Raw genomic sequence first — 12424 nt, forward strand, 5'->3', positions numbered from 1 at the left:
TCATACTCTAGTGCCAAAGTAATCAAAATATTTTTTTTTCTTAGAATTTGGTGCAAATTCAAATGTATATGTGGAAAAACTGCACTGGGCCATATTATTTGCTTCTGTAAATTATGGGAGGAAATAAATTGATTTCTATTCATAATGAATTCATGCTCTAACATTCTGAAATGTGCTTTACATGTTTTCAAAATACATTTAAAAAATGAATGCAGAACTTTAAAGGAGTCTTTCTGTTTATAGCTTGTCGACCAGGCTTCTACAAGGCTTTGGATGGTAATTCGAAGTGCGCTAAGTGCCCACCTCACAGCTCTACCCATGAAGACGGTTCAGTGAACTGCAGGTGTGAGAATAATTACTTCCGAGCAGACAAAGACCCTCCATCCATGGCTTGTACCCGTGAGTAGTTTTGCTGCAACCCATGCCTCCATGTTTGATTTGTTTTTCCTTTTGTTACTGCTCTGTTTGGTTTTTCATTTGTGTGTTTGTGCACACATTTAAAGCATTTGCCCATTTCCTTGCGTTATACATGTGCAAATTGAAAGCTGTCTGTGCCTCACTCTCCATGCTTGGCTCACCACAAGTGCAACATTTATCATGCAAAATGAATTAGTTTTTAAAGTACTTCCTGCAACAGGACCTCCAGAAAGAAATAACATTTTCTGTATCTTGCTTGAAGATCTTCCATTGCCTTTGACAGGATGGGGGAGGTGATAGGTAAGGGATTTATGTTTCTACATTTCTATTCCCTCTTGCTATCTGCTGGTCATAGGTCAGAGGGAAAAGGACTAAGATTTATAAAAGTAATGTAAAAGTTTTCATAACTATTCACAAGGGTATTGAATTCTCTGGTAAATTCCTTCCTTGGACTTTGTGGATGCATCCTCAACCTTGAGTCACACTCCCCCGTTCATAGCTTGGGGAGAGAGCACTCTTCAATCCATGTGTCTGTAATCTCATGGATCCTCGAAGGATGAATTAAAAGCAGACAATAAAGTCAGGATGGTTATTTACTTCTTTCAGTTCCACTGTAAATTATCTCTTCCCCTTGTAGTAGAAAACAGAAGTGAGGCTCATTCATCTTTGTTGAACTACTTTGCAGGACCTCCATCTGCACCAAGAAATGTTATCTCTAATATAAACGAGACCTCAGTTATCCTGGACTGGAGCTGGCCCCTGGATACCGGAGGCCGGAAGGATGTTACCTTCAACATCATATGTAAAAAATGTGGGTGGAATATAAAACAGTGCGAGCCTTGCAGCCCAAATGTGCGCTTCCTCCCTCGACAGTTTGGACTCACCAACACCACGGTGACAGTGACAGATCTCCTGGCACACACCAACTATACCTTTGAGATTGATGCTGTTAATGGGGTGTCGAAGCTGAGCTCCCCACCAAGACAGTACGCTGCAGTCAGCATCACGACTAACCAGGCCGGTGAGTAGACCTGGGGTGGGTGCTTTCTCCTTCTCCCTCATCAAACCAGCAATGTTTATGGCAGAGACAGTGGGAAAAGGTATAAATGAGCCGGGAGTCCAACTCTGTTACCATATGTAGAGAAGTTATGGTACATTCAGGAATTCAACTTAATTCATCAAGTGAGAAGACAATATATTTGTTAGGTGATTTTATTACTAGTTTATACCCACTGCTCTCAGGTTTAAACATTTAAGGCTCTGTGATAGAAGTTATGAGTCTCCCTGGAACATTTCAAATCTGAAGAAGTTAGACATTGAACCTGAGATTAGGAAAATTTACCTAGATATTGAAAACTCTGAATACATTTATTTTAGTTACAGTTGGAATTTTGGATTAGTAATTTAGTTATTTTATATTCCTAACAAACTCTAAGTATTATAGCTCTTAGCTTTGCTTTATTAAAAATAAGAAATTAAGCCAGGCGTGTTGGCGCATGCTTGTAATCCCAGCATTTGGGAGGCTGAGCCTGGAGGATCGCTGTTCGCGGAAAGCCTCCGCTACTTAGTGAGGCCCTCTGCAACTTAGTAAAACCCTATTTCAAAATAAAGAATAAAAAATAGGGCAGGGGGTGCAGCTTGGAGATATAATGCCTCTGAGTTAAGTTCCATCCCCAGAATAAAAAATGGGGGGGGGTGTAGGTTGGAGGTAGAATACCTCTGGGTTCCATCCCCAGACCCACAAAAAAAAAAAAAAAAAAGAGAGAGAGAAGAAATTAAAGTAGCTTAATTAACAGGCTTTATGCTAATAAATTTAAAATATAGAGTTATGGAGAAACATAGTAAAAAGAGGCATTGGAATTATTAGACTAAATATATTCCTGATATAATATGCTAGATGCTTTATACTTCTGAGATAAAATGTTAGGTGATTTCACCAACCATATTTTCCACTGAGAATTCTTACCAATTTAAACAATGCTACATTAGCAGGCTATAAGCAAAAGTTCCTTAATATCAAAGGGAAAAATTAAACAAACATGCAAGCATCTTATATTTCTTTATATTACATCTACATATTTTCTAATATCTTTACTGGTGGGAACCTATGTTCCTTTTTTATAAAGATATGTCAATGTACTTTTATTGGTGTATTATAGTCTCACATCATAAATCCTCTGCATAGATTACTTATGAATTTTGCTTATAGGGTTTTAGTTGTTATTATTTAAATTGTAAAAATGTATTATGGTTCATATACTAATGATGCTCATTTGAGACATTTCAGTAGTGATAACTGGGTACATGCACAAAAAAAAAAACATTTTCTTTTGTTATCTATGCAGCTTGAGCAAAAGTAACTGATAGATATTTATTCATAGTTGTGCTATAAAATGTCATAATTAAGGATACACTGGACTCAGTTCAAGCCAAAGATATTGTTGTATTATTTACACATAAACATTGGAACCCAAAAGGCAGGGGTGGTGGTCAGGAGAGTACAGAAAGAGAAAGGTTGCCACCCTGAGAATCCTTTAACCATAGCTACAGATTTCTTTGTTCCCAGATGAGCTCAACTCTGAGCTGGATGCCTGGCTCGAGTATAAACTAGGCTTCTGATAGACATTTGGCTTAAATTATGAACTCCCTCTGGTCTCCAGTGAGACTCACCCTTTGCTCTGAAGGTATTGGAATGCATACTGCATGCTACAGGAAAAGAGAACGCAGGGACAACTAAATTCTCCCATCAATTGGAAAAGAACTTCTGGCTGCCAAATAATGAGCCAAAAAGCACAGTTTATGTCTCTCACTTGGCTGGCTCAGGGAAGTTCGTTCAACTATTAATGACACACAATAAGTGTTATCCAAGGTGAACATTATGTAACTGTGTGCCATTATGACTTTGAGGCTGTTAATATTTTGAACTATTTTTATACCTGTAAGAAGTGGTTCTAGCTACTTCTACAGGTTAGTATAGAGATGCATCCACAGTGGTTAATTTCTCAATATACTGAATAGTGCTTTCAACTCAGTATCTCAGGGCCACCTTCAGCTTTCCCATAAACCGTATACCAGAAACATAAATCTTGACATCAGAGGATCCTGCACTAGTGCCCTTCCCTCTTGAAGAGTTCTCTCTTTTTTTCTTTTTGAGGAGTTCTTGTCCCCGCCATGTCTTTAGATAGATATTGTAAAGAGAACCTGTTAGAGTCTATTTTCAAATGTATCAATGTGTCTTTCTGATTCCAAGTCCCAGGTTTGTTCTTACTTTGCTTCTGTTTATACTTTCTCATATTCAGCAAACAGATTTTTTAAAAAAATATAATAATGTATCAAGCGGCTTTTCCTACCTCTATATTTCAAGCTGATTCACTACCCTGCTTAAAATAGGTTCATCAATCTGTATTATGATTATTTCTTAAGGCAAACATAAATGTACAAAAATAAGAGCTCCTTATGTTCTATCTTATCATTCCCCTCTGGCTTTCTGACAATCTATTTATCAAGGAACCCATAATTCCAGATATATACAGAGAGTGAATCTAGGTGATGTGGCAGCTGAGAACAGGCCAAGACCTTAAAAAATAAATGGAGTTGATGCTTTTGCTCTCCCAGTTACAAATCACAGCATATGACAGAGATTCAGCGGGGCGGATCTCAGTTATTCTCTCTAACCCTACTCCCATTTCTTTAAAAGAATCACAAATTTATCCACAAGGCATTTACTATATTAATTTCAGAGTGTATGTATCATTTTGTGCACCTGGGGAGATAGAGGTCTCTGTTCAATCTTCAAATCCCCAGGGTAAGATATATAAGCATTGTTAGAAGCGATACCATTTTTATTGAGAGTGTTTGTTTTGCTTTATCCTTGTTTTTGTAAAGGTTAATGGTCTGGTAGCCTTAAAAAATAACCTCTCCACCATGGAAAGGATATGGCAGAAATGATGCCATGGGGTTTAAATTCCTCATAGTCTATCTTTGACCTGGATATAAAGGGCAAATGTGAATGTGTCCCTTTTAATTTGGTCCACGAGATTGAATTTGTTGATTCTTCTCTTGATTACATTGTAAAAGCTTTGTGATGACCACATGATAAGGCTCCTTCTAAACTGTAGTGGATTATATAGTAAATTCAGATTTTAGTTCTCAGCTCTCCATACTTGCACAAAGTATAGCAGCAAAGAATTTTAAAAAAGCTTGGTTTCCATAAACAGATTGTGATCATCAACCCATGAGTCAAACATGTCGCAGAAAAATTACAGATTGTAATACAAACATCTCCAAAGATAGATTTTGATATACATTATGGCCTTTTTTTCTCTTCCTTATAATAGGTATATTGCCCTTTCAGTTCCCAAACAAACATTCTATTCAAGGAATAGCAAAATCTCTCTATTCTAAAACCCCATTATTGAATCTGTCTAATTGTTTTCATGATCCTATAACACATAATGATCTTAGACTAGCCTAAGGGGAACAGAACATTTTGGGGATTTTGACTTGGACCTCTGACACCATTTTCTTTCTGGAGAAACTAAGACAAGAAGCTTTTCTAACAGTTCATGGAAAGATCAAATTCTTGCTTTGTTTCTCGGTTTCACTCCACTTTCAACTCCTGTTTGCCTCCTCTTTCTGTCATCCATAAGTCACATCATACAGCCAAGAAAAGAGATGTCATTGAGGAGACAGAGAGGTCTTGCTGGGAGAATCTGTTATGACCATCCACAATAAACAGAGTCCTTGTCGTTCCCTCTCTACGACAGGGATTTCCGCCTTGTTTTGCAGGAGCTCCACCTTATCATCACCACCTTTCTCAGGACCTAATCCCATCCTTTAAGTCTTCACTCTTCACACATAAATTTACTTTTGAACATTCTAAGACCACCAATTTTAAGAAAGAAAAATATGTTACCTTCTCCTCTAAATCAAATTTCTCCCACCTATACACATGGATTCCCACTGATTTTGGATTCATTAATAAATGTACTTTCAAACAAAACTTCCGTTCTACCATCTTTAGCAAGTACTCTTCTGTGTCTTTCTTTGTTGTCTGTTTCATAGGTTTTTCTTCATGCCAGAGAAAGATACAAATAATTCTATGACAGTTGCCAGCTTAATGCTTACAGATATGCATATCCACCTTATAAATTATGTCTATTTCATTTTCTCATTTTTTCTTAATTTTCAACTTAATTAATATTTAATTTTTATAGAGTAGTATTTATTTCTTATTTTGTTTTCATATTCATACTCCTTCCTTTCCACTTCTGCAGTCTGATTTCTTCTCTTGCTCTGTACAAGTCCTATTCTTATAAAAATCCAGGAAAAATTCCTTATTTTTGTCTTTTTTTTCAGTTGAATGCAATTATTAGGGAAAATGCGTGTACTGGGTTTTTTTTTGGCGGTACTGAGGTTCCTGGAAGCCCTTCTACCTCCGGGCTACACTCCCAGACCTATTTTATATTTTTATTTGGAAACAGGGTCTCTTAAGCCAGCGAGGCTGCCTTTGAACCTGCGGGATCCTCCTGTCTCCACCTCCCAAGCGCGGAGATTATAAGCATTCCCCACCACTCCTGGCAGGAAAATGTATATTTTATGAAGGAAAGAAGGTTGTGTAAATGTTTATATTTATATCTCTAGGACTTACAACAAGACCTTCTAAAGTATTGTAATTGCTCAAATATTTTTGAAAAAATGAACCATTCAAAAGGTATCATATGCTCCCTGATTTTAAATTATTCTAACACTTTAAATCATCTTTGGTACATATTCAACATTTATGTTCTTATATGATACTGATTATTCTTTTGAATTGTTTTGCATTCATTTCTTTTTATATACATTTAGCATTAGTATTTAAAATCCATGTTATGTCACAATTTATTTTGCGAATTATATTAGTCTTTTCTTAATTATATTAAAATTTTAAGATAAGAAGAGAAAATTAAAATATGTTTATTTAAATAAAATTATCATACTGATAAGAATTTATTTTTCCTCAAATATTTGTTAAATGTATTGATAGATCAATATGTGTATTAGAATGCTTCTTTAATGTTTATGTACTAGAGGCTCTCAGTCATGTAGGGAATTATAATCTAAATATATTTAAACTTAAGTCAAATAATCTTATAGAAATGAGTAGATAATTAAATAAAAAGTGGTAGGAAGCTGGGTGTGGTGGCACATGTTTGTAACCCCAGTACTTGGGAGGCTGAGACAGGAGGATCACAGGTTGGCAGACAACCTCAGCTACTTAGTGAGGCCCTCTGCAACTCAGGGAGATCCCGTTTAAAAAAAAAAAAAAAAGAATAAAAAAACCCAAACAAACAGGGCTGGGTATGTGGATCAGCGGTAGAATGACCCTGGGTTCAATCCTCAGTACTACAAAAAATAAATAAGTTAATAAAATAAAAGAAGTGGTAGGTGGAGAATTTGAGGAAAATTATAGAGGGAAAACTTTATATATATGGGAAATTAGAAATAAATAAAATAAGTATAAAAAGACATCTATACCGTATAAAAGTATATTTTTGGAAACCATTTTCGATTCTTTGATATATATATGGCATTTTATATATATATATGACTATATATATATATATATATATATATATATGACATCTTATATATGAAATATCTGTATATATTCCCAAAGCTTTGGAGTTGAGAGTTGAATTCCCTGAATTTTTGGAAGACTGGACTGGAAAAGAAGTTCTTTCTTTGTGAGGGGTAAAAGGTAATCAAGCTACATGCGAAAGGAAGATCAAGTAACTTGAAAATTAGATGGTGAGATATAGGATTTTTAATGCCAGAACCCTCTTTTAAAGGAGAATTGGGGTTCACTGCCAGCCTCAGCTACTTAATGAGGCCCTTTGCAACTCAGTGAGACCTTGTTTCAAAATAAAGAATAAAAAAAAATAGGGTTGTAGTTGTAGCTTGGAGGTAGAACACCTCTGGGTTCCATCCCCAGTACTGCAAAAAAAAAAAAAAAAAAAAGAAGAGCAGGGAATGGGCCAATAAGTACAATTCTTAGGAAATGACTGAATTATAATGAAAGGATAAAATAGATATATGAGCATTAGTATGATTTAAAATTATATTTTCAACTTTAATAGAGTATATTAAGAATGTTGGCTCTTAAATTCCGTGAGTAAAATCTCATTTCAAAGATACCATGAGAGTTTAGGTTTCAGCATCTCTAAAGGGTCGGCATTCAAAATAAGGGTGGTCAGTTATTAAACTAGGATCACATATGATTGTAGTCCCTATAGAAATGCATTTTGCTGTGAGTGTATCCTGGAACAAAATTAGACATCGGCAAAATCAGCATGAATTATTTCAGAACACTAAGGAAACGCTTCGTAGCATAAGGATAGTAAATCAGAAAGTTAAAACATAATTAAAGTAATCTTTAAACTAGCAGAAATCACGTGACTCCAATAAGGTACGTTAGATGCTTCCTCCTCCCCCTTTACTGTATAGCCAATAAATCCTAAGAATTTAAATCTTTTTTTGTATGTGTGTGTGGTACTAGGGATGAAACCCAGGGGCCTTCTACCTTCTGGCTATACTCCCAGATCTATTTTATATTTTATTTGTAAGTAGGGTCTCACTAAGTTGCTGAGAGCCTCACTACATAGCAGAAGCTGGCTTTGAACTTGCGTGATCCTCCTGTCTCAGACTCCCAAGTAAGTACTGGGGTTACAAGCATGAGCCACCACGCCCGGCTAGAATTTAAATCATAATATTTTATTTCTCTCAACAAGCAGGTGAGGTCTGAAGTCAACCCATACATTGCAAGTAAATGTATACAATACAATTTTCACAATGCTTTTCACTCCTGTGATAATTTAACTTCTACCTTTCTGTTTTGGAATCTCGATGGATACCTGTGCATCTGGGAGTACCACTCTGCAGTGGTGTGACCCAGTGTCCCAGAGGCATGTTGCTTCATTTACCACAGTAACGATGCCTTTCAGCCTTTATACCCTCATATCTACAGAATAAGTAATAGGCTGAACAAAAGGAAAACCATGTACTGTCCTTCCATATATGACAGTTATTTTAAACCTGTATATGGGCTTACAGCTACAATAGTTGGAGCATGAGCAAATAAGCACAGTTTGGGAGCTTCAAAAATCTAAACTGAGCTTCTGTCTAGTCTTCATTTCTGATTCTTAATGTGGCTTTAATTCATGAGTATACCTATGTGTAGAAGCGTGTTGCTTATCTTTTAATTGTGGCTTCTCCTGAATTGCTAGAAAAAGGCTATCAGTAATCAACAAGAGAAGGAATATTAATAACAAACTAGAGGGGCCATAACACTCTGACACATGAATGGGAGGCTTTGCACAAAATATAAAATAAGGTTCAGAAAAGACATATATAATGATGATACTATATTATTATAAAATATTGACTGCTTAGCACAGACATCATGTGATATTTCTGCATGTAGAAATTGAGAAAGTTATAGCTATGAATGCTATCTTGTTTTATTTTAACTGAATTTTTTCCAAGAGCAAAAAGTATTCTTCAGAAATAGCTTATATTTATGCCAAGAAGAACATTTTTAGTCAAAACACAGCGAATATCATTATCTTTTAAATATGTTCTATCTTTCTAAGATTAATCTAAATATGCGCCCCTTAGAAAATAGTTGCATTGCATTTAAGTAACTGAGAGATTGAATATACATAAATTTTTATTTCCCCTGTATGTACAAGTTGGTGTTGCATCACTATAATAAAATACCCAAAACACAATTACTTCTGAAGTAAAAGAGGCATATTTGAATGTTCAGTTCTAGAGGTTCAAGTGCAGCTTACATGACATCTCTGGTTCAGGACTGTGGTGAGGGCAGCATATCATGCTGTAGCATGACTCACTACAAGAGATCATACCTCTAGCTAGGAAGCAGAGAAGACTAGGGTCCCACAGTCCCCTTCAAGAGCATGCCCCCAGGAACCTCAGGACCTCCCAGTGCTGCCACCCTGGAGATTGTCCTTTATATAGACTTGGGAAACACTACTCATATTCAAACTATAACACTATGGCTTCTCAAAAAGTTTTGCACAAATACAAATAAGACTGGAAAAATATAATAATTAATAATAATAATAATAATAATAATAATTTATTATTATAAAATCTTGCCAGGCATGGTGATGCATACTTGTAATCCCAGCATTTGTGAGGCTGAGACAAGAAGATCATCATGGACAGCTTCAACTACTTATTGAGGCCTTCTGCAACTTAGTGAGACTTTGTTACCAAATAAAGAATAAAAACATAGGGCTGGAGGTGTAGCTCTAAGGTAGAATGCCCTTGGGTTTCAGCCCCAGTACTGCAAAAACAAAGAAACAAACAAACAAACAAACAAAAATCTTGACTGCTTGGCACAGAGATCATGTGAATTTTTTAAGTTAAAATTACAAGTGATTTTAATATGGCTGATAACTCAAAATCTGAATTGTTTTCTTTCTTGTCAAAACCAAACAATAAAAACTAGGTGTGGGTGGTACACACTTGTAATCTTAGTATTTGGGAGGCTAAGACAGGAGGATCACAGGTTCCTCACCAGCCTCAGCTTCTTGATAAGACCCTGAAACTTAGTGAGACCCTGTTTTATTTGTTGTTGTTGTTGTTGTTGTTGTTGTTGTTGTTGTTGTTGTTAGTGGTACTGGGGTTCCTGGAAGCCCTTCTATCTCTGGCTACATTCCCAGACCTATTTTATACTTTTTATTTGGAAACAGGGTCTTTTAAGCCAGCATGGCTGGCTTTGAACCTGCATGATCTTCCTGTCTCTACCTCCCAAGCGCTAGGATTACAAACGTGCACTACCACACCTGGCAAGACCCTGTTTTAAAATAATGAATAAAAAATAGGGTTGGGATGTAGCTGTTTTGTTGTTGTTGTTCTTGTTTGTTTGTTTGTTTGTTTGGTGGTGGTACTGGGGTTCCTGGAAGCCCTTCTATCTCAGGGCTACACTCCCAGACCTATTTTATACTTTTTATTTGGAAACAGGGTCTCTTAAGCCAGTGCAGCTGGCTTTAAAACTGCATGATCCTTCTATTTCAGCCTCCCAAGTGCAGGGATTACAAGTGTGCGCCACCACAACTGGCAAGACCCTGTTTTAAAATAATGAATAAAAAATAGGGTTGGGATGTAGCTGTTTTTTTTTTTTGTTTGTTTGTTTGTTGTTTTGTTTTGGTGGTATTGGGGTTCCTGGAAGCCCTTCTATCTCCAGGATACACTCCCAGACCTATTTTTATATTTTTATTTGGAAACAGGGTCTCTTAAGCCAGCATGGCTGGCATCAAACCTGAGTGATCCTCCTGTTTCAGCCTCCCAAGCACGGGGATTACAAGCGTGCACCACCATGCCCGCCTGGTTATAACTGTTCTAAAACAATGAATAAAAAATAGATTTGGTAGAATGCCACTGGGTTCAATCCCCAGTACTGCAAGAAGGAAGAAGAAGAAGAAGAAAAAAAAAAAGCCCATAAATCTCAAACTTCTAAAATGGCTTCAAAAGGTTTTACTTTTATATTTTGTCCATATATATATATATATATATATATATATATATATATATATATGGACAAAATATGTGTGTGTGTGTGTGTGTGTGTGTGTGTGTGTGTGTGTGACTCCAGAGGCATTTTATCTCTGAGCTACCTCGCCTTATTTTTTATTCTTTATTTTGAAATGTAATGTTTTATTTATTATTAATTAATGTCAATTTTAAAGCATTTCTTTGGAAAATAGGTTATCATCCAGAAATAATCTTATTGTTTTCATTTTATTCTGATAAGGAAATTAATTATTAAAAGCCTCCCAAAATGAAAAAAAGCCTATCTCTAATCTCAATTTTAGACAAAAAATATATATAGCTTTAAAAGGAGAGCTGTGTGAGCAAAAAGTCCTAGAATATTTGTCAAAAGACGTGAATTTATTTGTATGTTCTCCCCCTTTGATTTGGGCATCACAGTAACTCACCAATCATTGTTAGTTGGACTAGGGCACTTAAGATTTTCTTCCAGTTTTATATTCTAGGGAAATAAGTTCATGTAAACTGTATTATGGACTCATGGAAAAGCAACCTGCTGTTTACTTACAACTGGAAAAAAATGTGATTGGAAGAACTTTCTTGAAAGGCAGAGTGGAACAGGACAGAATCAAAAGTCCAATTGTAAATCCAGGCACTCCCCATTAATTAGGAGGTTAATATTCTTACATTTTATAATTTAGTTTGTTTATTCATTCAGTCCCAGTTTTGTTTAAACACGAATTTAAGCCAGCTATTGGACTAAATTACTGGAAATTTTATTCCTTCTTAAAATGGATACTATCATAATTGCTACACACAGATTGTTTTGAGGACTGAGAGAGTGCATGACTAAAAATTGCTTCAGTGAGTTATTATGGCTCAAACTCCTGCATACTTATGAGAATCTTGCCATGTCTGGGGAAAACATTCCTTTTTATTTAAATTAAGAAAATATGCATAAATATTAAAATGTGAAGTTAAGCTCCAAAAGACCTTGCTTTTCTATGATTGGCCTCCAATCTTTAAAAAAATGTAATTCATATATGCAATGTGAGACAATTCTCATCATAACAGGTCATTCTTGATTCAATAAGTGCACCCCTACATACATGTATGTCTGCAAGTTGACTTTGTGCCTGTACTGAGGTGTCCTTGACAGGATCTAATACAGATAACTCATAGGAAGTTGGCTATATTGTTCTATACTTCTGAGATTTCTTAAAAGCACATTTAACACACAAGGATTAATAAGGCTAATACAATTATAATTAAGTAAAAATATGAACAAAGATTAAAAATATAAATGGATAAAAATTTAGGAGAAAGACTGATAAATAATATTCTGATAATAATTTCAGATAAAGAGGTAATTTTTTTAAAAAAAGTTTACTAAGTACCACCCATGTTTGACAGGAGACAAATAATTTTCAATTATTTGAAAAATGCTCAC

General features: G+C 35.6%; 1 protein-coding gene across 2 annotated transcripts in view; it reads left to right on the forward strand.

Annotated features, from left to right (window-relative positions):
- EPHA3 (EPH receptor A3) overlaps positions 1-12424 on the forward strand; it is a gene marked incomplete at both ends in the record, with an annotated part of 395618 nt that overhangs the window by 243994 nt on the left and 139200 nt on the right. For both annotated transcript variants that reach the window (XM_080696115.1, XM_080696116.1), the window contains 2 exons: positions 244-399; positions 1103-1438. In XM_080696115.1, the coding sequence (XP_080552241.1) occupies positions 244-399; positions 1103-1438 (492 nt within the window). The remainder of the gene's footprint in view (positions 1-243; positions 400-1102; positions 1439-12424) is intronic.

This window comes from Muscardinus avellanarius, assembly GCF_963383645.1.
Source record: "Muscardinus avellanarius genome assembly, chromosome: 5".
Taxonomy (NCBI): Eukaryota; Metazoa; Chordata; class Mammalia; order Rodentia; family Gliridae; genus Muscardinus; species Muscardinus avellanarius.